Here is a 26,366-nt window from a genome sequence, read left to right as displayed (position 1 = left end):
TTTTGTTTTTTTTTAGTTTAAAAGTTCAGAAGAGTTTAATCACAAATACAAATATAAATAAGGAAAAGTTACCATAAGGGGAAAATAGAGCTTTCAAATGATGATGCTGAGATTACTATAATAATGTTGTATTATGAAATTTGAGTCATGGGAGAAAGGCCAGGGCCCAAGTATACCCAAATGATCCAAACACTTTTATTTACTTATTTTTTTTAAAAGATTTTATTTATTTATTTGACAGAGAGAGAGAGAGCGAGAGCAGGAACACAAGCAGGGGGAGTGGAAGAGGGAGAAGCAGGCTTCCCGCTGAGCGGGGAACCTGATGCAGGGCTTGATCCCAGGACTCTGGGATCATGACCTGAACCCAAGGCAGACACTTAACGACTGAGCCACCCAGGCACCCCCGATCCAAACACTTTTAAAAAAGTGCATTTTCTTTAGATAATTCTACAGTTGGTATGCACTTCCTAGGAGAAAGTACAGTTTTAAAAAGATTTCACAAAAAATATATCATGTATATAAAGTAATAAATCCACCAGATTCTATATAGCATGACCATATGAACAAAGATAAGTTACTGTCTTGAAATCATTATTTAAAAAATAAGCCAAGCATGTTGGCTGATTTCTGGTCCCCTTTGCAGATCTGCCGTCAATTATATCTGAAACAGGCTAAAGGATATACCATGTGAGACAGTGGGGAGAAACTGACTTGGAAAATCAAGACAGTCATGTTCTAGTCCTTATTTGGACCCCGGTTAGTCACCCTAGGCAAAACAGCCTTTGAAGGCCTTCACTTCCTCATTGTTTTCTAAGGGTCTTTCCAGCACTGTAATTCTAAGTTGACTTGAGGGCTCATTTCGGATGAAATAGCATTGTTTACATTAAATCACTTCGGGTACTTGTTATCAGGAACTGTCCACACATGAAGTCTGAATCATTAAAATGTTTTACTCCATATTTTTCCAGCCAGAAACAGTAATTTACTCAACAATAACATTCTAATTTTTAAAAATCAAAATAAGATGACCAGAATCATTAAACTCAGTATTCACAGCATTGAACCTAGAAAAAAATGTATAATTAATAGACTGTTAAAGCCAAAAGAGCATATGACAGAGAGAGAGAGAGTCTGAGACTTCTTATGAAGTGTTTCAATGACAATTATTACTCCATAACAACTGGGTACTCAGGATCTGTGGACATAACATTACAAGCTGGGGGGAAAAATCCAGCCCAAATGTCAAATCATGGAGCCAGAATGATTCTGAATTTCCTAAAGACACATTCTGAGAAAGAAACAGAATTCTCCCCCATTTCCCCATCCCCCTGTCCCAAAGGGGAGAATGTAAAATTATGCACATCTTTGGTAATATTTTAGAAAAAATAAACGCCTAGATATAAAGACAATTAAACTTAACATTTTCTCTTCAATTTGTTTTTTATAGCAGACATGTTAATTTCATTTTGAACATGGTATGCCAAATATCCTGAGCTTCCAGGAATAAAGTCATGTAGCTCCCCAAGGAATTTCTTCATGGCATCAATTGATATATAACCTACAAAATAAAATATATATATATATATTTGAAATCCTATCATACTGTTTTTCAATATCTTTGATTTATTAGAGTTACGATTTCTTTGTTTTTTTTCTTAAGATTTTATTTCTCTATTTGACAGAGAGAGACACAGCGAGAGAAGGAACACAAGCAGGGGGAGCGGGAGAGGGAGAAGCAGGCTTCCTGCAGAGCAGGGAGCCCGATGCGGGGCTTGATCCCAGGACCCTGGGATCATGACCTGAGCTGAAGGCAGACACTTAACGACTGAGCCACCCAGGTGCCGCTAAAGTTATGATTTCTAAAGAATGTTTTTAGAAAGAGGTGAAAAGAAGAAATAATGCCAGGGAGAAGATTCTCCATGAAACTTGATAATTACCAGGGAATACCCCTCCTTCCCAATTCCCCACTCCCTGCAACATTCTACCTCTTATTTTATTTATTTATTTATTTTTAAAGATTTTATTTATTTATTTTAGAGAGAGAGAGTGTGCAAGCAGGGGAGGAGCAGAGGGAGAGGGAGACAGTCTCCACCAGACTCCACGCTGAGCGCAGAGCCTGACTCGGGGCTCGATCCCAGGACCTGAGATCATGACCTGAGCTAAAACCAAGAATTGGACACTTAACCAACTGAACCACCCAGGAGCCCCTTCCAGCTCCTTTTAAAACACAAATATTTGATTATCCACTTTGACTACTGAGAGTGTAATGTCCAGGTTGGGGGTAAAACATGAAGTACCTAGACCAAAATAACTGGGAAGTGTGTCTGGCTTAGAGTATAATCACTTAGAACTAACTATCCAAGTAGCTACTGTAACAGCACAAACAGCTTATCTTCACTAGTAGAGCAGGGAACACTTTCCTGCACTGCTAACACTGAGATAACATTCTTTAATAAGAAATTAAGGGAAGGGGGGCCTGGGTGGCTCAGTCGTTAAGTGTCTGCCTTCAGCTCAGGTCATGATCACAGGGTCTTGGGATCAAGCCCTGCATCGGGCTCCCTGCTCCCCACGAAGCCTGCTTCTCACTCTCCCACTCTCCCTGCTTGTGTTTCCTCTCTCACTGTATCTCTCTCTGTCAAATAAATAAAATCTTAAAAAAAAAAACTGGGGGCACCTGGGTGGCTTAGTCAGTTAAGCGACTGCCTTCAGCTCAGGTCATGATCCTGGAGTCCCGGGATCAAGTCCCGCATCGGGCTCCCTGCTTGGCGGGGAGTCTGCTTCTCCCTCTGACCCTCCCCCCCTCATGTGCTCTCTCTCTCTCTCTCTCTCATTCTCAGTCTCTCAAAATAAATAAATAAATCTTTAAAAAAAAACCTGACACCTAATTTAATAGTCAATACTGTATGAGAAAAATTCTGGTAGAGCTCAAAGATGATTGATTTTAGAACACCACCACCATTAACATGTGGTACATATGCATATAGTTTGATTGCTTCTAATAATATGTGATAAATTGACGGTTAATAAATTAACTATGAATTTGCTAATATAAAACTGATTAGTGTCTTTAAAGATTTTTTTTTATATTTTATTTATTTATTTGAGAGAGAGAGAGTGAGAGAGAGCACATGAGAGGGGGGAGGGTCAGAGGGAGAAGCAGACTCCCTGCCGAGCAGGGAGCCCGATGCGGGACTCGATCCCGGGACTCCAGGATCATGACCTGAGATGAAGGCAGTCGCTTAACCAACTGAGCCACCCAGGCGCCCTTTAAAGATATTTTAATCATAATCATTTACTTTAGAAAATCTCTTGAAGCACTATGACTATACTCCATATGGTTCATGATCTTTGCCTAATGACTAGGTTTCTGTGTAAAATAAACTAGTACAGAAAAATATTAACATTTAATATTAATTAATGCACATTAATATGCAGTTAATTGCACATATACACTATGTGAAGTTGCTAAAGATATGTGTGAGGATAGGAATTTTAAAAATAATTATTACATTAATAAAAATATTTCTATAAGAAGTATTGGACATTTATGCATCAGAAATGGATTATTCTAGCAGTTTTGAAGTAGTTAGGACTTTAGGCTGAAGTTGATTGACACTCAATTTAAACTAGCTTATAAGATCTTATTTATTTGACAGAGAGAGACACACAAGCAGGGGGAGTGGGAGAGGGAGAAGCAGGCTTCCCACTGAGCAGGGAGCCCGATGTAGGGCTCGATCCCAGGACCCTGGGATCATGACCTGAGCCAAAGGCAGATGCTTAACGACTGAGCCACCGAGGCACCCTCAATTTAAACTAGCTTAAACGAAAGGGGAGTCTACTAGAAAGACTGCTATATCAACCAAACTGTGGGGAAGGCAGACACTTCTGTGCGGGCTCAGAAGTAACCAGAACTCATGTCTGTCTCTCACTGGTATCCAGTTTTCCCTGCATGTTAATTTCAATTTTTCTCTCTTGAGGCAAGTTGACTTTCTTTACATGGTAGGAAACATGGAACTACAATGGCTCCTAAGTTTTAGATCTTAAGAGCTATGGTCACCCAAATGAGAGTGATTTGACTGGCTGCATTCCATGTATAAAAATCTAGAGAAAGAGCTGTGACTGGCCCAACTCAAATCAGGTATTCATTCCCAAGGCAACAGTTGGGGGTGAGGAGAAAGCTCATATTTTAGAAAATGACTGTTTCTGTGTAAATCAGATGTACTGGGGGGAAGAAAAGAGAGTTCCTAGGAAAGGTATTCTATATGTGTCTGTGGTAGCCAGCCTCCCAGATGGCTCTAAATGATCCCTATCTCTTGGTATTCACAAATTTGTGTAGTCTCTAGAAGGAGACTCTGTACTTGGGTTGGTCTATATGACCAACAGCACATGGCAGAAGTGATTATATGCCACTTATAAGAGTAGAATATAAAAAAAGACAGTGGCTTCTGTCTTGGGTATGCTCTCTTTCCCCCCTGCATTCCTCTCTCTGAGGAAAGCAAGCTGCCATGTTGTGAAGAGCCTTATGGAGAGGCCCACTTGGGGAGGACTTTGGCCTTTGGCCAAAAATCAGCAAGGACCCGAGGCTTGCCATAACTACACGAGTGAGCTTTGAAATGGATTTTCCAATCCCATTTCTGCCTTGGAGTAACTGCAGCCTAGCTGGCAACTTAACTGCAACCTTATGAGAGACTTTGAGACAGAAGTATCTAATTAAGATGCTCCTGGATTCCTGGCCCTCAGAAACTATCAAGTAATAAATGTTGGCTTTAAGCTGCTAATTTTTAGAGCAATTTGCTACACAGTGATAGGTAACTAATACAGTATCCATTATAGGTTCCCAAACTTTTAGTTATCAGAACTTTTTGGTTTGAAAATTTTTACCTGCAAGATATTTACAATTAATTTTTTTAAAAGATCTTATCTATGAGAGAGAGAGAGAGAGAGAGCATGAGCATAAGCAGGGGGAGGCAGAGGGAGAAGTAGACTCCCCACTGAGCAGGGAGCCCAATGCGGGACTCGATCTCAGGACCCTGGGATCATGACCTGAGCTGAAGGCAGCCGCTTAACCAACTGAGCCACCCAGGCGCCCCTATAATTATTAATTTTTAAAAATTAGTCACACATGTAGCTATCAATCAGAACTTCTTATCATGGGTGATAACTAGTGATATCAGACTAAAATAATTCCAGCCAAAAGTAAAAAATAAACAAAAACAGACCCAGAAAATCCCTTGATGTTTTGTGGGACATTTATGGGACATTTGGCACTATCTGAAGATATTTTTGGTTGTCACAACTTGGGGCCACGAGTTCTAGGGCATAGTTCCAACTTGTATTTTCTGCAAACTAAAATCTAATTAGTTCTATTTTAAGAGACTTAACATTCACTGAACTGAACCCAACCCATTTTGAGGAAGAGACAGTCAAGTTACAGTCACAAAAATTGCTACCACTGCCTAAATTAGAACTGTCACTCACTATATTCCAACAAGAAGTTATTCTTTCCTGTACCAGCAGATGGGCATGATAAAAAAAAAGGGGGGGGGAATACTTGTCATTTCACATCAAAATTAAAGCCAAAGAATCATCTCTAAAGATTGAATCTTTCTTCCAAGAAAGTGCTATTTAAAATTTTAAAAACATTTTAATATAGGGACAGCACCTGGCTGGCTCAGTCAGAAGAGCATGTGACTCTTGATCTCAGGGTTGTGAGTTGGAGCCCAATGCTGGGTGTGGAGGTTACTTAAAATAAACAAACAAACAAACTTAAAAAAATAAAACAAGATTTTAGTGTAGAAATATAAGGAAAGAAAAGAATCAAGCAAATAAAAAGATTAGAAAATTTTACTATGGTTTATCAATAAAATTAATAAAAGATTATCACAGGTTGAAATCTTACTTTAAAAATTCTGACTAATGATTATTTTTATGGTTCTTTTTTAGTTTGCTTTTAATACAACACTGTCATGTCTTTTGAATAGTCAGGCAACAATGAAACACAGTGGCATTGTTACATGTCCAAATCTAAGCATTTGTCTTTATTGTATGGCTGATTTTAATATTTATCACTGATTTTTAAAATATGTTATCAAACACTTCGTAAGTCCAAATGAACATGAGACATTTAGAATCTGGTGATAGAGTTGCCTGAAACAAAATCAATACCAGAATATGCCACAACTATGGTTTAAGGTGTACCTACATTTCATCTGAATGTTTAAGCCTAGGGATAAATCAGGGTAGCAATAGCTGCTCTCGGTATTAGAACAAGTACTTCTACTAGTTCATTGTCCTTTGCAGCCCACAATTGCTCCTAAGAACCCCAGAACTGACTTCTCTGTCAAAGCTGGGTAACAGTTTTCTTTGATGTCTCCAAGTCTCAGCCTCAAACGACACATTAAAAGGTCTTTTTTTTTTTTAAGATTTTATTTATTTGTCAGAGAGAGAGAGAGAGAGCACAAGCAGGGGGGCAGCAGGCAGAGGGAGAAGCAGACTCCCCGCTGAGCAAGGAGCCCGATGCAGGACTCGATCCCATGACCTGAGCCAAAGGCAGACGCTTAAAGACTGAGCCACCCAGGTGTCCTTAAAAGTTCTTTTAAAGTGCTTTTCTAAAGGCTATTAACAGAAGAAAAAAAATAATGAAACAAATGGCTAGACCAAAAGGTAAGAAGGAATAGTACTAGGAGAGAAGACATCTAGGAATTTGTGGACTAGTTCCAAGAGTCTGATAAAGAGAATGTGATAAATATACAAATGAATTTTCAAATGGAATTTCAAAAACTATACTTTTTAAGTTGCTATGCTTTAAACACAATTAAAAAAAAAAACTCTATTTTTAAAATGATACATGACCCGGGTGACTGGGTGGCTCAGTCATTAAGCGTCTGCCTTCGGCTCAGGTCATGATCTCAGGGTCCTGGGATGGAGCCCAGCATCGGGTTCCCTGCTCAGCAGGAAGCCTGATTCTCCCTCTCCCACACCCTCTGCTTGTGTTTCTTCTCTCGCTTTCTCTCTCTCTGTCAAATAATAAATAAAATCTTTAAAAGAGAAATGATCAATGACCCTAACTAAATACTACTCAGATCAAAGTATCTAAAACATCGACCTCACTCACCACTATCCCAATCCCAATGGCCACTTTCACCTGATTCCCTTGGTTCCACCCTCTCATGTCAGCCTTAGAAAGCTGTCTTTCTTTATGTCAGGCACTAGAAAACCCAAATACGGAGTCCGTGGACACCTGTGAACCTCTTTAAATTATATGTAAAGTTGTATGTTATGTTTGTGTGTGTTTGTATGCTAGGGAAAGTGTCTATGTTTCATCAGATTCTCAAAGGAAACTATGATTAGAGTTGTCCATATAATTTATCTTCCAAACTGGGACACCTGAGAGTAAAAAACTGATGCCAGGACAATAGACATAAACTGGGACTGTTTTGTGTAAACAGGGATGTGTATTCATGCTACCAATAGACGAGCATTTTAACAAAATATGGGACTTATCTCTGGGTCAATTCCGCAGATTTATTTAATGCATTGTTGTACCTTTGTTGTAATGCATGTTGTACATATATTTAATGCTTTATTGTACAAAATATTCTTTTGTTTCTTTCCTACTTGGGTTTTCTCTAAATTTTATTTTATTTTAAATTACCTGTTACCATGTTGTTCACTGGATAATTCTGAAGAGGGAAGTACATCTGCTTTTCTGTAACTGGAGTCCTTATAAAATGCTTTTCTGTGCTATAAAATGAAACATACAGAAAGTCACATTTATATTTGTTTTTTCCTGAGAAATTATTCCAGGCAATATATATAGTAATCTATTTGCTCTAGAGCAGACTTCAATCTTATTGGGTGAAAATGTTATGTGTGGACTTCTTTTGTGCTTCTAAGTAATACAAGTTCCCATACAGATATTTTTGGTTTTCTTGTCCACTTCAAAAAACATATATTTTGTGTATGTAGGGGCATAAGTCTTTTTCTCAATATTATTAAAAGCAAAATAATTCAGTAATACTTTATAATTAAATGAAATATATATACATATGTAATCTTATGCCAAGGAAAGTATAGTGGGCTCTATTTTAAATAATCACAGCATTTTTTGTTATTCAGTGTTTAAATAATTGGAACTCTGTTAACTAGTATTTTAATGCTTTATATAAAAAATGAAATCTGGGAAAATCATGAGGTACACTAAGATTCTGAAGTGACTTCTGAGTTAAAAAGAAAAAAAGTTAAAGTATTCTGAGTGTGGTTGTGTAGTATAATTAATTATATTCTAACTTTTAAGAGCTTAGTAGTTTTCAACTAAAATATTCTATTTTCCAACTGTGCCAAATAACAATGTTTACTGTATTTAGACTACATATAACCAATAGATAATACAATTATATGAAAATAAAAACCTCAATAATTAAAAGTTGGGGTCATCCTTAATTTATTATTTTCCTTAAAAAATCTAAAATTACACTTAGCAATAGAAAAGCTTTATTTTCAATTTGTTTAAAAATTAGATTTCATCTTAACTCTTCTAAAAGAAACTACAGCTCAGTTAGGATAAGATCCTTCAAATAAAGCAAAATACTGTTCCCAGAAGAGTTAGGGACTCTAAAAGGATAACCATTATTATGATTTACTATGGCTTTAAAATTTCTGGCTGAGCAATGAAATGGGGAAGGGTAGAGAAAGAAATGGAAGAGATATTTAGTCTTTTTACTAGAAACAATCTTTCATATGAACAAATGATATGATTATGCACCCTGAAAAGCCAAGAGAATCACTGAAATATTTCTGGAATCTTAAAGAGTCCAAGTGGGTAGTTGTAAGACAAATATCCCCAAATCAATAACTTTCCTATATAATAGCAATAATAAAAAATAAATGGAAAAAATGATCCAACCCATAGCAGCAACAAAATTCATAAAAATCTAGAAATAACCATAACAAGAAATTTATGATTCTATATGCAGAAAAATAGGAAACTTTACTGAGATATAGAAAAGGAAAATAAAGAAAAACAAGAAACATTCTCCTGAATAGGAATACTGAAAATTATAAAGTCATCAATTCTCAAAATTTAACACAATTCTCAGTAGGGATTTTAGAGGTTAAGAAAAAAATAATTCTAAAGTTTACCTGAAGAGCAATATGTTAGAAGATCTAATAGGAGGCAGACCAAATTTATAATAGAATGGAAAAAAAATACCTAGCAATCTTAAAAGACAAATAAGATTTATATGAAGAAAATATGAAAATGTTCCTTAAGGGCCATAAAAGAAAATTTGAACAAGTGGGAAAAAATACCATTTTCTCAGATAGAAAGATTCAATATCAGAGGTAGTCTCCCTAAGTTAATCTATACATTTTTTGTAATGTCACCAGAAATAACAACAGTAATTTTTAAAAAATATATGAACAAGGTGTCTCTAAAATTCAGATAGAAAAATAAACCAGAAAGAATAGCAAGAGTAAAGAGGAAAAACTAGCACTAGATATCAAATCGTATTATAAATAACTAAAACAGAGTGGTGCTGTTGCATGACAAATGTATGGAATATAAAAATATAAAATGCAGAAACAGACCCAAATACTTACAGGGATCTAACATCTGATAAAGGTGGCATTTTAAGACAGGGTGTGTGTGTGGGGAGATAAATTATTTAATCGATAACCACAAGTAGTTAGCTATCTGGAGGAAAAAAAAAGAAAGTGGATCCCCACCTCACATCTTACACCAAGATATATTCCAAATGTGTCACAGATTTAAACTGGAAAATAAAGAAATCATTAAGAAGAAACCATAGCAAAAAATAATAATGATAATAATCTTAAGAGTAGGAAGACTTCCCTAAGTACAACACAAAACCTGAAAGCCATTAAAGAAAATGTTAATAAGCACGAATGTATACAGTAAAACATATTTGCATGACAAAACCCAACATTTTTTAAAGTCAAAAGACAATAGGCTAAGAATTAATTGTAACTTATTTCATAATGAAGTAATTCTCCTAAAACGTAAAGGGTTCTTATCAAAAAATAAAAGCAAAACTCAATCAATAGAAAAATGTGTGAAGGATATGAACAGTTCACAGAAAAGGAGATATAAGCAGTTCTCAAATATATGAAGACACTCAACCTCATTCATCAAAATAGCAATTCAAACAAAACTAGACTGAGATACCACTTTATACCTACCAGATTAGCAAAGACCAAAATATATGATAGTATTCTGTGTTGGAGAAAGTATATGGTTAATAAGATGACTAACCATCCCAGTTTACCCTAGACTGAGGGATTTCTCAGGACATGGGGTTTTCAGTGTTAAAATCAGGACAGTTCTAAGCAAACCTGGATATTTGGTTACCCTAGCTGGAAAAGGCACTTTTATACACAACCAGTAGGAGCATAAATTGGTTTAACCTGGATGGAGGGCAATTTGATAAGACCTATCAAGGAGACAAATCTACATGCCTTTTGACCTCGTAAGAATTACCCTAGAGATACTCATACACACAAAATGACATTACATAATCATTCACTGAAGCACTGTTTTTTTTTTTTTAAGATTTTATTTATTTGAGAGAGTGAGAATGAGAGAGGGAGAGAGAGTACATGAGAGGGGGGAGGGTCAGAGGGAGAAGCAGGCTCCCCGTGGAGCAGGGAGCCTGATGCGGGACTCGATCCCGGGACTCCAGGATCATGACCTGAGCCGAAAGCAGTCGCCTAACCAACTGAGCCACCTAGGTGCCCTGAAGCACTGTTTTTAATAGCAAATTAGAAATTACCTAAAAATCCATTAAAATAAGCAACTAGTTAAATAAATTATGATAAATCCACATAGTAGAACACTATACAGAGCAAAAATGAAAAAGCTCTTTATGTAATACTATGGAATGATCTCCAAGGTAAATTACTGAGTGAAAAAAGGCAAGGGACTGAACAGGGCTTATAGTCTATCACTATTTGTAAGAAAAAGGAGAAATGAAAATACTTATATGAATTTGTTAGTATATGCACATATAAGAAATTATAATATTGGTTACTTCTGGGAGGGAAACTGGCTCACTAGGGACCAGTATTTTCATAGTATTCCCTTTTGTATAAGTTGGATTTTGATAATTAAAATTTGAAAATGGAAAAATATTATGTAGGCATGAAGAACTAAGGAAAAGATTTTTAAAAGGAGAGTAATGAGTTTGGGACTTGCCTTGTCAGGTATTAAAATACATAAATGAAGTTATATAACTTAAAAGAATATTGTATTGATATAGAAATAGATCCACAGATTAATGGAATAAAACAAATAGTTTAAAAAGAGATCTCCATATACTAAAAAAATATGACAAAGGGAAATTACACATCAGTTGGAAATAGATTTATTATTAAAAAAACCAGTGGAAACTTTTTATTTGCAAAACAAAATCAATTTAGATCTTTATCTATTACCATACACCAAAATAAATATCTGCAGAATTTAAAATTGATTTGATCTCTGAATGGGAAAGAACTTTTCTGATCATAAAAGCAACTAAAGAAATTACAAAGGAAAAGTGATCAATTTAATGATGCAAAAATTTAAAACTTGTAGCTCTAAAAAAGTATAAACCAGACAACAAACTGAGGATATAATGTGACAAACTGGCAAAAGGATAATAAAGCTATTACATAAAGATGCCAGACAAGTTGATAAGAAAAACAATAAAGCCCCCAATAAAAAAGGGAGAAAGGATAAAAACAAACCACAGAAAAGAAATATAAAATGCTAATAAATTCAAAAAGGTTCAAAGCCATTAGTGATCAAGAAAAATGCACACGAAAACAAGATGTATTTGTATAAAACTAGCAAGAGGTGGTAGTTATCTCTAAACGGTGGGGTTACTTATAATTTAAATTTTCTTTATTTTCTATTTTGACAAATTACATGCATTATGTTTATAATAGAATAATTAAATTCATGCAATTTTCAGAAGATTTGGGGGAACATATTGAGAAGTGGAAACAGCATAGTGATTAAGAGTTTGGATTCTGGATCAGCTAGACTTAGCTTCAAATTCAGCTTCACTATACGAGTAATGTTGGGTGACATTTAGCTCTCTAACTTGTTTCCTCAATTGTGAGATGGGGCTGATATTTATCTATTTTACAAGGTTATGAGAGTCAAATGAACTGATAAGCTCACAAGTGTCTTACATTTAGCAAGTGTTTAATAACTGGTTCATCACTTACTATTCAGTATCACTAGTAGAATGCCAACAAAGCAAATGCTTTCTGAGTAAGGGCAAAGTATTTTTTATCTATGTTCACACTGCACCCTCTGGTGGTTCCATAAAGAAAAGGCTCTAGGTTAGATACCTTCCTAAGGTATCTATTCATATCCTTTGTCCATTGTTATTGTTATTGGATTGGACATATTTTCCCCAAATTTGGAAGCCCCCTTTGTATCTTAAACTAGTTTTTATCAGATGTTTTTTTAAGTGCATATTTTTCTTTTGACTTAGTTTATGGTGTTTTTATTGCCATGTACAAGTTTAAAATATTTTTGGTAGTCACACTTATCAATCTTTTCCTTGATGGCCTCCATGTTTTGCAGGGCAACAATTTCTTAAAGAACTTATGTATCTGATATCTTTCCTAGTCAAGTTAATCACTGGGAGTTACTTCTTATTTTCTATTTCCCAGCCTTCTCTTACAAGGTCGTTAGGATAATTATTCTTTCCTCTATTAATCCCTTAAGAATATCTTCATGTTCTTACCTCTTCTTATTTTTCTTCCCTTTTTTTAACCAGTTTTTTATCTCAAAAAACCATAACAAGTAAGTTCAAGTGCTATACATAGAGATCCCAAGACTTAAAATATGGATTCTCAAACTTAAGTGGTAGAATATCTGGAAGTCACAGGACCATGAAACAATAGTTTACTAAACTTAATTAAATGCACAACTTTGTGTAAACTAGATAACAACTAACTTCAAATTATAACAAACCAAATAATAGGTACAAAAGATATAAGAAAAAAAACTATAGAAGGAAAACTTAAAATTGAAAAAACTATATAAAGTAAACCCATTAATTTTTATATGGAAGAGAGACAGCTACTATTTGGTCATTTTTATTTCAGCAGACCTTTGAATAGCCAGTACTCCTTATGAGTATTTGAAAACCATGGAACTGGAAAATATGGAATTAGGACTAGATAATAAGCCTGAAACAAGAGGTCTCTCATAGATTGGCTCTAACACAATGGTAAGTCCATGATTGTCTGTCTTTTTAAATTTAATTTCTTAAACAAAGTAACCACATTACAAACAATTTGGAAAGGAGAGGAGGAAATCACTCAGAACTTCCAATCCTAATAAAATTACTGCTAATATTTCATATATCTTCTTATTTAAAAACTAATGTCACAGTAATCACAATATACATAAATTCTTGTTTCTTTTTTTTTTTAAATATTTTATTTATTTCTTTGACAGAGAGAGACATAGTGAGAGAGGGAACACAAGCAGGGGGAGCAGGAGAGGGAGAAGCAGGCTTCCCGTGAAGCAGGGAGCCTGATGTGGGGCTCGATCCCAGGACCCTGGGATCATGACCTGAGCCGAAGGCAGACGCCTAATGACTGAGCCCCCCGGGTGCCCCTAAATTCTTGTTTCTTTTGTGCAAGGAGAGTCTAGCATAGTGGTTGGCTCTGGAATTAAACTGACCCAGTTCAAATTCAACTTCTCCCCACTTAATAATAAAAGTTTGTATGAATTTGGGCAAATTATCTATCTAATCCTAGATCTCTTTTGCTGTAAAATGGCAATGGTGATAATGATAATATCAATGGTGTAAGAAGACTGTGAAAATTAAGTGAGATAAACACAGTAAGTGCTCAAAGATGCCTACATTGAATTGAATATCAATGCAGTGTATGAATTCAATACCTTTTGGATAATTCTTTTTCCCGAACTGTTGCTAGTTCATTGCTTTCCCTAAGGGCCTTTATTTCATTTGGTGTTACTTCATCATGCTGTGGATAGCAAAAGAAATCACATTTTTGAAAATCAGCACATCAATGATCCAATCAAAAGTTTTTTTAAAAGTAAAAAAGTAAATTGGCAATATATATCAAGAGTCATAAAAATATTTATACACTTAGATCCATTCAATCTAGTTTGGTGTCAAAAACAAGATTTTGCACATACACACACAATTATACTATTTGTTTTTAGAGCTATGTAATGAAAGCGATGTATTTTTAAAATATCAGCTGTGGTTGTATTAGATTGTAAAATTTTAACTAATTTTATTCTTTTCAATTTTTGAAATTTTCCCTGGCCATGTTACTTTTTAAAAGATAAGGAAACAAAAAACTTAAATTTAACTAAAGTTTCTTAAAATCCTTGACTTGAAAATTCCTAGGCTTCCTGTGAGTTACAAATCAAAAACAGGAAGTAAGCTGAACAAATTACATTTCCCCTTCAAAATGAAAATGAAGTATTTAGCTATGGAGTTATGAAAGAACTAAATATATATTAAGCTTTTCAAAAAGATTATTTGAAAGTGACTCAGATACTGATACCTGTCACATAATATAATTACTTAATATGCCATTAGGAAATTTCTATGTTTAGATCACAAATCCACCCCAAACAATACTAATGTTCCCCAAATTACTTACCAGATTTACCCTTGTTGTTGCCATTCAATGAAGTACTTTCTACTTATATATTCTATGGTTACATTATTATTATTGGCTAATATCAATCAATATTTTGAAAGAACTAACAAAATCATTTATCATAAAAATATATAATTTCTAGAATCAATCATCACTAGAGGCATATTCTACTAATTCTTTCATAGAAAAAATATTGGATTGGGTAGGAGCTGAGAAAATTTGGTTCCGTTTTGCTATTGTCCAGTATGTGAACTAAAACAGGTTTTTAACTTCTCTTTACCTTGGTGTTCTCATTTCTAAATCTGAATGATTAAATTAATGGGCTTTAGGAGCTTTTTAGCTCTAAAGTTCTGCATACTCAATAATTATTGTCAAATAACAACCATTTGATCACCACTCACATCCTTGAAAACACTATGACCACCAAGGATTAGATATTTTGGTCCTTAGAACAACATAGCCAAAGACACTAAAATAACTATGATTTTCAGATAATCACAACTTGGGAAGAAAAAACAAATTAATGAAAGAATACAAAATGCTTAAGCTAATTGTTTGGCTTCAGACATATAAAGATTTTTCTACCTAAGTGTTTATTTTGAAAATTTTCAAACTCTGAAATGTTAGCGAATAATACAGTACTATATACCTTTCACCTAGATTCATAACATGTTAACATTTTTATCACTCTGCATGCCTTCTCTCATTTTTTATTTTTTGCTGGACCATTTGAAAAGGTTTGCAGATATTATGACATTTTACTCCTTAATCTTTAGCTTGCATTTTCTTTCAAAAGCATTCTTTTGTCTTTATAATACCACCATCACAATTAAGAAATTTAACATTAACTCAATATCACCTAGTAGTCCATATTTAAATTTTCCCATTTGTTCTCAAAATGTCTTTTTAACTTTTTATGCAAAAAATATCCAATCCCAGGGTCCTGGGATCGAGTCCCACATCGGGCTCCCTGCTAGGTGGGGAGCCTGCTTCTCCCTCGGCCTCTGCCTCTCTCTCTCTCTCTCTCTCATGAATAAATAAATAAATAAATAAATAAATAAATAAATAAATAAAATCCAGAATCCAATCTGGATTGGATTGGTTGTTATGTCTTTTGATCTAGAACAGTATTCCTGCTTTTGTTTTGTTTTGTTTTTTTATGACATTGTTTTAAAGAGTCTAAGCCAGATAGTTGTTCTGTGATGTCTCACATTCTGAAATTGTCTGGGTGTTAATTAGGTTAAGCATTTTGAACAAGAACACTGTATAGATAACATTGTATGCTTTTTATTATATCTCATCAAACTGAACATAATGAGAGGTTATTCCAATTTTGATGATGCTAAATTCTACCAGTTGGTTAAGGTGGCGTCTGCCCGATCTCTCGACTGTGAAGGCACATCACTTACCTTTGTAACCAGTAAGTAATCTGTGGGGTGATAATTTGAGAACATGGTTTTAATATCCATTAATGACCCTGCCTAAATCAATTATTTTATTGGGGGTGGTAGTTACTATTTTATAAGGAAAATTTCCCTTATCCCACCTTTCCTTTCTTTCCTTCCTTCTGTTCTTTTTGTCTTTCTTTATGCTTTTGGAGTATCACTATTGAATCATGGATTCTTTTAAATTTACTGTACTATAACTCATTACTGCCATTCTTCTTGATGCTCAAATTATCCTAAATTTGGCTACTGCATGAAGATTTTGAAGTAAGTTAAAAGCACTGACAAATTTGAAGCAGAATGGCAAAAGCTATAAAAGAGTCAATTTTCAGTATTGTACACATTTATTGAGGGGTATTATTCAAAACATTTAACAAATGACACAACATGGGAATTAGTACATCAGAATCTATGCTGGCAGTAAGAAACTGGTAAATACTGTATCTAATTAATGAAAGAAGCAAATTTTCAAGCTTTTTACATGAATAATTTTATTAATATGAAAATATCTCAAATTTATCATGTACTAGTGTGAAAACAATATCAGACTAGATAATGTTCAATAAAAGCATGCCCTTTAAATTCCATAACCTGGATCACTGGTGCTAAAATGTCATAAGTAAACATTTTTCAGATTACATTGCTTTCAAAATTTTTTGAAACTGTAGATTTTAACCAAGTACTTTAATTTATTCTTACCTTCTCTATCAGAAAATGTTGGTCTTGTTCCCAAATAAAACTACCAAGTTTTCTTCTTATTTCTGTGGTAAGAAAAGCAAATTCAAAACTATTTTTAAGTGATTTTGTAGAATTTTCTGAAGTTTACTTGAAGTCTGAATTTTCCAGGCCAGCATTATTCCACTTGCATCAAACTCACCTAAGATACTTGTTTAAAATGCAGATTCTTATTGAATCAGAAGATTGAGGAGGAGCTCAGGAATTTGCATTTCTAACAACCTCCCCAGATGATTCCAAAGCATTATGAGAATCATTGTTGTAAATTTTTTCTGCTGGAATTTATGCCTTCATTAGATATCTGTGTCTTTAGGCCAACCATTAATAAAGAAGACAATTGTCCAGTTAAAATAAAAGGTATAAATTTCCTTAATTTGTAGAGTAGAGGTCCTCAAGTAATCAATAATTTGGTAAAAGAAGAGTGAAAGAGAAACAGGTCTAGTGGGCATAGTAGTATAGGAATTCTAACAATGCTCAGCATGTCAAAGGACTATGTCATCATCCTTAATGATCTCAAAAGCTTCCACAGTAGCCCACTTGAGGACAAAAAAGTAACATTCCTCTAGACCTATGTTGGCCAATATAGTAGCCACTGGACTAGCTATATATGGGCACCGTATTGAAATGTGGTTGGTCCAAAGTGAGATGTGCTGTGAGTGTAAAATAAACACTGGATTTCAAAGACTTAGCATCAAAATAAGAATGTAAATATCTCAATAATTTTTATATTGGTTATATATTGAAATGATAATATTTTGGATACGTTAGGTTAAATAAGATATATTCTTAAAATTAATTTCACCTAGGGGCACCTGAGTGGCCCAGTTGGTTAAGCGTTTGACTCTTGATTTCGGCTCAGGTCATGATATCAGGGTCATGAGATCAAGTGGGGAGTCTACTTGAGATTCTTTCCCTCTCCCTCTGTCCCTCCCCTTGCTTGGGCTCTCTCTCTCTCTAAAAATAAATAAATCTTTAAAAAATTAATTTCACCTATTTTTATACATCAATTTCTTATTTATACTAGAAAATATAAAATTAGTATGTGGTTCACATTTGCATCTCACACTTCTAGACAATACTGGTCTAGGTGGATAATAATGTATACTTTTTATTCTTAAAAAAGAGCATGTTTTCATTTAAAACAGTCTTTTTAAATTTTACTTATTACTACTATTTTTTTTAAGATTTACTTATTTTAGAGAGGGAGAACATGTATGTGGTGTGTGGGGGGGGTGTGGAACAGAGGGAGAGAGAGTCTTAAAGAGACTCTGCACTGAATGTGGAGGCCCCAACGCAGGGCTTGATTTCACAACCCTGAGATCATGACCTGAGCTGAAACCAAGAGTCTGACACTTAACTGAATCACTCAGGCACCCCATTATTTATTTTAGAGAGAGAGCACACGCACACATGTGCTCAAGAGAGATGGGGGGGATCTTTAAGCAGGCTCCAGGCCCAGCACAGAGGCTGACGTGGGGCTTGATCTCACAACCCTGGATCATGACCTGAGCCCAAATCAAAAAAGTAGGATGCTTAACCAACTGAGTCACCCAGGCGCCCCAATGTATAAAGAATAATACAAGGGGCGCCTGGGTGGCTCAGTTGGTTAAGCATCTGCCTTCAGCTCAGGTCATGATCCTGGAGTCCTGGGATCAAGCCCCGAGTTGGGCTCCCTGCTCACTGGGGAGCCTTTTTCTCCCTCTCCCTCTGCTTCTTCCCCTGTCTGTGCTCTCTCTCTGTCAAATAAATAAAATCTTAAAAAAAAAAAAAGAATAATATAAACATATGGGTTCATTATTATAACGAATCTTAAAATTTCATTATAATGAAGAGATTCAAAACTAGCAAACATTTATTAAATGTTCACATGTCACGCTACTTAATATATTATCTTATTTTATCCTCAAAACAACTTGTTAAAGTTCACAAAACTAGTAAATGTTGGATCCTAGCCAGTGAGCACTATGAGGGCAAGATCTGCTTTTTGTCTTATTCACCACTGAATCCTCAGCACCTGGGTTGAAACCTGACACATAGGAGTTTAGTGAATGTGTGAATGAGCAATAAACATACAAAGCTAGAATATACACCCAAGGCAATCTGATCCCAAGTCCATGATTTTCCACTTATATTAAATGATACAAAACACAAAAATCTCTTATTGAGAACAAAGATCAGTCAAGTTGGGAGACCTAGCTGGATTTGGCTAACAGAGATTAGATAAATGATCTTTGCCAACCTTTTTGCAAGCATGCAGGAGGAAGAATGAAATGACCTAAAGCCACCGAGTTTTTTATTTCAGCGTTAGCTACTGCAGAGAGATAGTAGGCGTGAAAAACTGTAGCATTATCTTCTATGTAATCACGGCTCTGATATATTCTAGGAGAAAGAAAGGAAATATTTTAGGTTATAAAATAAAGAAGAATGTATTCAACCTTTCAAAAGAAAGAATAAGTGAAAGAATAAGTGAGCGGAAGTAGGGATAATGATCTACAGGCAATCAGGACACTGGGAATAAGGGAGTGGGGAGCGGGCAGCCAGGGTGGTGATTAGACCTCTGCTTTGGAATCATAATGTGAAGGGAGATCGCAGGTGGGCGGACTGGAGGCAGAGTAACCTCTCTGAAAGCTACTATGGTCCCACCAAGAACATTGACAGGGGTACACGGTACACGTACCGTGGGGTTTAGCCACCGACTGATTAATGGGGGTGGGGTTGTTATTCACAAGAAACTACTAGGGTTTTAAGTTTGAGAACACAGGACCTGGTGCAGGTGTGAAGGGGCAATCAGGAGATTTGGCAGGAACATACTGAATGTGATAGGCCTTCAAGGCACCACGTAGAGTTGTGGGAGAGACAGGCAGAAACAGAAGACTGGAACTCAGGGAAGACTCGTGGACCAAGGAGGAGGCCAAGTCATTGTGGCAGAAAGGAGAAGAGAAAGGTGGTTTTTATCCCTCCCCCCTTCCCATCTAGGACTGAAAACTTGCTCCTTTCCAGTCTATTACTATCGTCAAAATTTCTTATGACTGTGACTTCCATCTTCAGCTCCTGGCTCATTATGACCCAGGAGGCACTGCCAGGTGGCCTTCAGGTACCTCAGCGTGTCTGGGTGGGAGGCATCACAGCTGAACAAGAAATCGGCGGCCCTTGGGTCACTGATCGAGCCCCCTTCGGCCACTGTGGAGGCAAGAGCACAAGGTGAGCCTATCCCGTACCCTGGTGCCAAAGCACCGTGGAGAAGAGAGATGCTCTGCCCACCACCTCACCCGCGCCTTCCACCCAGCTGCCTACCCCAGAACTGCCTCAGTTCTCGGCCGACACTGCCGCAGAACCAACCCCGCTGCCCTTGAAACATGGCGATCGGCCTGAGCACCAGGGTGCGGGGGGAGAGGAGGGCCTAACGGGGATCGCTGATTGGGCTGAGGGGCGAAGTCAAGCTCGATGATTGGTTCTCAGAGTAATGGGCGGGAAAAGCCTGAGGCTGAAGGAAGCGGAGTCTGGTCACTCACTACCAGAAAGCTGACCGCCGCGTGGGATTGTGGAGAAGTGTCTCAGCTTTCCCCTGATATGGCGGAGAAGGGTCAGTCATGCTTGTGAGTTTTAAACCCTCAGTGTTAAAGTTATCGGGCTGTTGTTACAGGCATGGTCACGCGTTCTGTGGCATCAGGTGTTATTTTGAAGCCAAACTCATTTTATAATTTCATTTATAAATGTTTCAATTAGAATCTCTAAAAGAGGGGCGCCTAGTGGCTCAGTCGATAAAGCGGCCGCCTTCAGCTCAGGTCATGATCCCGGGGTCCTGGGATCGAGTCCTGAGTCGGACCCCTTGCTCACCAGGGAGCCTGCTACTGCCTCTCCCTCAGCATGCTGCTTCCCCTGCTTGTGCTCTCTCTCTCTCTGTCAAATAAATAAAATCTTAAAGAAAAAAAAAGAATCCCTAAAAGATGAGGACTTTTAGAAAGACAAAACCACAATACCATTATCACACTTAAAAATAATAATTCTTTAATATAGTCAATTTCACCGGTATTGAAATTTTTGTTTTGTTTTCAAAATTATGCTTTTCTTTTGCAGTTTCCACAATCCACCACCTACCGCCTTACATCAGTTTTGATAAGCTATATTTTTCTGGTGTTGGGTCCATTTAATCTAAAATTTCAAAAATATTGATATAAAGGTCATAAAACATTTTGTTTTTTAATGTCTGCAGGTTCTGTAACAATAGTTCCTTTTTCATTTCTGTTATTAGTTATTTGTGCCATTTTATTTCTTAGTCTCGCCAGAGGTTTGTCAATTTTATTAGTCTTTTCAAAGAACAAACTTACGACTTTGTTGATACTCTTTAATGTATTTTCTGTATCATTAATTTCTGTTCTTATCATTTCCTTGGTCTTAAGCTGCTGTTCTATTAATTTCTTGAAAGAGATGAGTGCCTTTCATTCTGTTTTCTAATATTTGCATATAAGGCTATAAATTTTCTTAAAACTGTGTTTACTTTAAAATTTCCAAACACGTGACTACGCAGTTATCTTATTGTTAACGATTGCTGGTTTAACTGCATTAAGGTCAAAGAATATTACTTATGTTATTATAATCTTTTAAAATGTATTGAAATTTCCCTTATGATTGAAGTATATGGTCAGTGTTATGTGTGTTTGCAAAGATTATTCGCAGCTGTTGGATATTCTGAGTGTTGGGTGCAGCATTCTGCATGTTTATTGGGTCAAGTTTGTTAATCATATTGTCAGATTTTTCTGTCAGTTACAGAAAGAAGCATATTAAAATCTCCTTTGTGGATTTATTGATTTGTTAATTTTTGCTTTATATATATTGAAATTATGTTGTTAGGCGCATGCTAATGTATACTTGTTACTTTCTACTTGACTGAACTATTAAGCACTTAAATATGAAAGGCAAAACTTTAAAACATATGAATAAAGCAGAGGAGAATACCTCTCAGGCCTCTGAAGAGAGAATAACTTTTTAACAGACACAAGGATTAACCAGTAGAAGATATTTGCAGTATGAATAACCAACAAAGGATTGGTATCTAGAACACATAAGTAACCCTATGAATCAATAAGAGACAAACAACACAATAGAAAATATGGGCAAACACCTGAACAGACATTTCATAGAAGAAATTTAAATGGCCAATAAACTTATAAAAAGATGCTCAGCCATCGGGGTAATTAGGGAAATGCAGACTAAAACTATGAGATACCATTATGTATCCACTTTACTGGTACATAATTGAATTGCTAAAAACATAGATTAATGGGAACTGTAGGAATGTAAATTGGCATAGTCAGTTTGACCAACAATTCAGCATTACTTACTTGAAGATGTGCATAACTTATCTGCCAGCATTTATTACATATGTACCTAGAGAAATTCTTGCTCCCCTTTACCAGTACACCTTGTACAATAATGTTTATGTCAACACTGTTGCTAAAGCAACAGCAACAACCAAAATCAAAACTAGAAACAACCCCTTATTTATCAACAGTAGTTTGGGTATTTAAACTGTTCTATTTTCATAGAATGGAATACAACATAATTTTGAATTTCAAAAAAGCTAAGGAAGACATAGAACATGATTCCATTCATTTAAACTTCAAAAAACAGGCATAATGGGGGTGCCTGGCTGGCTCAGTTGGAAGAGTTTGTGACTTGAACTCGGGGTGGTGAGTTTGAGCCCCCACGTTGGGTGTAGAGATTACTTAGATAAATATTTTTTTAAATAAAAAAAACAGGCATAATGAATCTTTCTTTATAGGGATACATATATATGTAGTAAAGAAAAAACTAAACAGTATGGTTGTTGGAAAAATATACCTATGAATTATATTCAGAAAGGAAAAAAACAGATACAAAATGTAGAATAATGATTACCTCAGGGCCTAGAGAAGGACACATGGGGCCTTGAAAGGTTTTGATACTATTCTATTTGCAAGACTAGATGGTCAATTAATGAGTGTTTGTTTTTTTGTATCATTCTCTAAATTGCATATATATTACACTCTTTTGTGTGTATTTTACAGTTTAATTCTTAAAAATAATCAAGTAGGTCAATTTAGGAGGATTTTATCTAAAGTAGTTAAGCAAATATTTGGCCTTGAATAAATCACCTTTACTCATCTGAAAAATTAATTTGTCCAGAGCATCTCTTTTCTTGGAAGTACTTGGTAATTCAGTATTACTTTTTTTCTCCTATATCTCAACTATGTTATACAACTGTGCAATGATATTGCCACTGCTATTCTAAAAGTCAGTTTAGTCCCAGAAAAGTGCAAGTCATTCTCCTTTTAAGGTTCTCACCTCAGTGAATCCTAACACACTGACTTTTCCTTCTACTTTGTATTTTTGTTACTAGCAGCCTCATCTCCTGTAGCCTGCGATAAAACAATATATAAGATAGCCCTAATCATAATTCTTAGTGAATACATTCAGAGTCTATTTCTAGCAGGAAAGTCTCATATTGGTGTTTTATGATTCATACTCATTAGAAGGATTCCTGCCTTTAATTGTAATCTGAGTTCTACATAGAAGTATTATTCAAATTACTCAGTATAGAATAACCAATTATCTGGGAAAACTGTGCAAAAACAAATTTGTGTCATCTATGTTAAGACAAATGCTGAAAAGTTAAGGTAGTATGTTAGAGAAAGCATTAAGGTGGATACCTACAAATAGTGGAAAATATGTATACATATTTTCTGTGGTCTGTCCTTGTTCCCCTGGTGATTTGAAAAAAAATTCATTTTTTTCCCTTTTTTAAAAAAACTATTGTGGTATAGTTTATATCCCATAAAATCTGCCCATTATAAGTATACGGTTCACTAATTTCTGGTATATTTTTATAACTATGCAACCATCACCACAAAAAAAACCATTCATTTTTAGGAGTATATTTACCAAATTCAGATTAGAATTTTTATTCATTCCTATTCATCTTTCACTATCTCCAACTTAACCACCACTTTTCTTTAGAATTTTCTCTTCCTATTCTGGTGGATATTAACTTCCCCTTTCTCTGAACTCTGTAGTTCTTGTCTATCCACAAGGACAGACTTTAGATATCAATTTCTAAAACTTTGTATATAATTAATAGGTAGGAGCTAGGCCCTATTCTGTCCCCCAAACTCTTTGTCATACTGCTTGAAATTCTCTACCGCAGTGTCTAAAACCCTATCATTAGAAATATTACTTATTGAATATGGACTGTTTGTTAGCTAGTAAGTAGTACCAGGTTGATGCTAAATTTTCTGAATTTGATAATTTAGTCCTGTGATAATGTAAGAAGAGTATCTTGGGGGTGCTTGGCTTGCTCAGTCAGTAGAGCATGTGACTGTTGATCTTGGGGTGGTGAGTTCAACCCCTACTTTGGATATAAAGCTTACTTTAAAGAAAAAAGAGTATCTTGGTTCTTAGGAGATACTGACGTATTTAGGAATAAGAATCATAATGCCTGTAACTTAATCTGAAGTGGTTCAGCAAAAATAACATTAGCCATACACTACACACACAAAATCATATGGGGTGGATATGGGGGAGAGAGAATAAGAAAATGTGGCAAAATGTTAATAACTGATGAATCTGAGTGGGGAGTACAGAAGAGTTTATCATACAAAATGCCATTTTTCTGTTTGAATTTTTCTTAGAAAAGATTTAAAAAATAAGTTCCTTTAGTTCAGTAATTCTCTGCCCTACCTGCACATTAATATCACCTGAGAGCTCTTAGAATTATAACTGCCCAGGCCCCACCTGCTAGAGATTTTGATTTAATTGCTCTTGGGTGGGGTCCAAGCATCTTAATTTAAGTCTCTCCAAATGAACCTTTTTTTCTTTTTATGCTTCTTTTATGTCTTTCGAAACATCTAGCAAGGTTTCAGGCACAAAACAAGTCCTTATTACATTCTGATTGAAGTGAATTTATTTATTTATTTATTTTTTTAAAGATACAAAATTTGGGGCGCCTGGGTGGCTCAGTTAGTTAAGCGTCTGCCTTCAGCTCAGGTCATAATCCTGGGGTCCTGGGATCAAGCCCTGCATCAGGCTCCCTGCTCAGCGGGGAGCCTGCTTCTCCCTCTCCCATTGCCCCTCCCCCTTGTGTGTGTGTGTGTTCTCACTCTCTCTCAAATAAATAAAATCTTCTGAAAAAAAGATACACTATTTATTTATTTATTTATTTAGTAGGCTCCATGCCCAATGTGGGGCTTGAACTCACAGCGATCAGGAGTCTCATGCTCTACTGACTGAGCCAGCCAGGTGCCACAGATTTTTTTTTTTTTAAGTAATTTCTTAAAAGTAGCCATAGTCATGTCATGGCTGTTTACCCAACTCAGCAGCTATGAATATGTGTATATTGTAAATGCCAACAGTACAGGTATATTACCTGTGGTATGTGTGTATCCTCTCCCTTATGATAAATAAGCTAGGGGGCTTTTACCCTGCCAAAGAGCTGTGCTAATTGTAATTTTAAAGGGCCAGTGCTGCAGGTCCTAGATAACACCCCCCCCCACACACACACACAAAAAAAACCCTATCAGATATAGAGAATGAAGCCCAGTTAGATGGGACTTTGAAGGAAAAGAAGGGATTGTTCATCAAGGGTACTGCTGAGATAAATGGTGCTAAGAACTTTAGACTTAGAAGGAACATGCTGGAGAATGGGTATACTGGAGAGGACAAGATGAAAAATACTGATATTTAAATTATAGGGAGGAATGATGAAAAGGACATAGTCAAAAGCAGACTGAAATACTTAAATATATTTGAGTACAGAAAAACAAGTACCTCCGTAGACAAATAAAGCAAGAAAAAGAGAGTGAGAGAGTCAGATTCGCTGGACTAAAAAGTATGTTGAGAGAATTCAAGACAAAATTATAAACTAGCCCAGACGATTTCCTATTTTTTTTCTATAAATCTCTGGAACAGTTTTTTTTTTAATTACAGTAACAAGTTCTAGAAAAGTGTTGCAAAATTTATATTAAAAGATAAATGGGGTGCCTGGGTGGCTCAGTTGATCAAGCGTCTGTCTGCCTTTGGCTCAGGTCATGATCCTAGAGTCCTGGGATTGAGCCCCTCCTTGGGTTCCCTGCACAGCGAGGAGTCTGCTCTTCCATCTCCCTCTGCTCCTCCCCCCGCTTGTGCTCTCTCTTTCTCTCAAAATGAATAAATAAAATCTTTTAAAAATAAAAGATAAATAGGAAGAAGAGTACACATCTGAAAATGTATCTATTAAGAGTCTTGTGCTGAGAATAATGACAGCATAATAGAATTTCAGGACACATTTGGAAAGGGTTTCCAAGCATCACAAACTGAAGTTGCAGTTTGCTCCACTAACAATAGCATGATGATCATTCTCATGAAGAGTGGCTCCTTTGTCATAGAAAACCCCAGAGAAGTGGAAGGATATCTTGAAAAGCTCCAGTGAAATCCACTTAAGACACTGAGAATGGAATTTAGTTTGCGAATCCTTTCTTCATTATTCCAGAGTTCCCCATAAACTGGGAA

The 26,366-nt window shown here is 35.8% G+C and overlaps 1 protein-coding gene across 1 annotated transcript; it reads right to left on the bottom strand.

Moving 5' to 3' along the window:
- Positions 1-419: 419 nt before the first annotated feature.
- Positions 420-20,202, bottom strand: TERB2 (telomere repeat binding bouquet formation protein 2). The gene is made up of 7 exons (XM_027570654.1): positions 20,139-20,202; positions 19,943-20,024; positions 19,084-19,223; positions 16,809-16,870; positions 13,928-14,013; positions 7,655-7,743; positions 420-1,558 (listed from the first exon to the last, which is right to left on the bottom strand). The coding sequence occupies exons 1-7, from the start codon at positions 20,200-20,202 to the stop codon at positions 1,416-1,418; spliced, it is 666 nt and encodes a 221-aa protein (XP_027426455.1). The 3' UTR covers positions 420-1,415.
- Positions 20,203-26,366: the final 6,164 nt, after the last annotated feature.

This window comes from Zalophus californianus, chromosome 6, assembly GCF_009762305.2.
Source record: "Zalophus californianus isolate mZalCal1 chromosome 6, mZalCal1.pri.v2, whole genome shotgun sequence".
Taxonomy (NCBI): domain Eukaryota; kingdom Metazoa; phylum Chordata; class Mammalia; order Carnivora; family Otariidae; genus Zalophus; species Zalophus californianus.
This window is presented reverse-complemented; position numbering and strand designations above follow the sequence as displayed.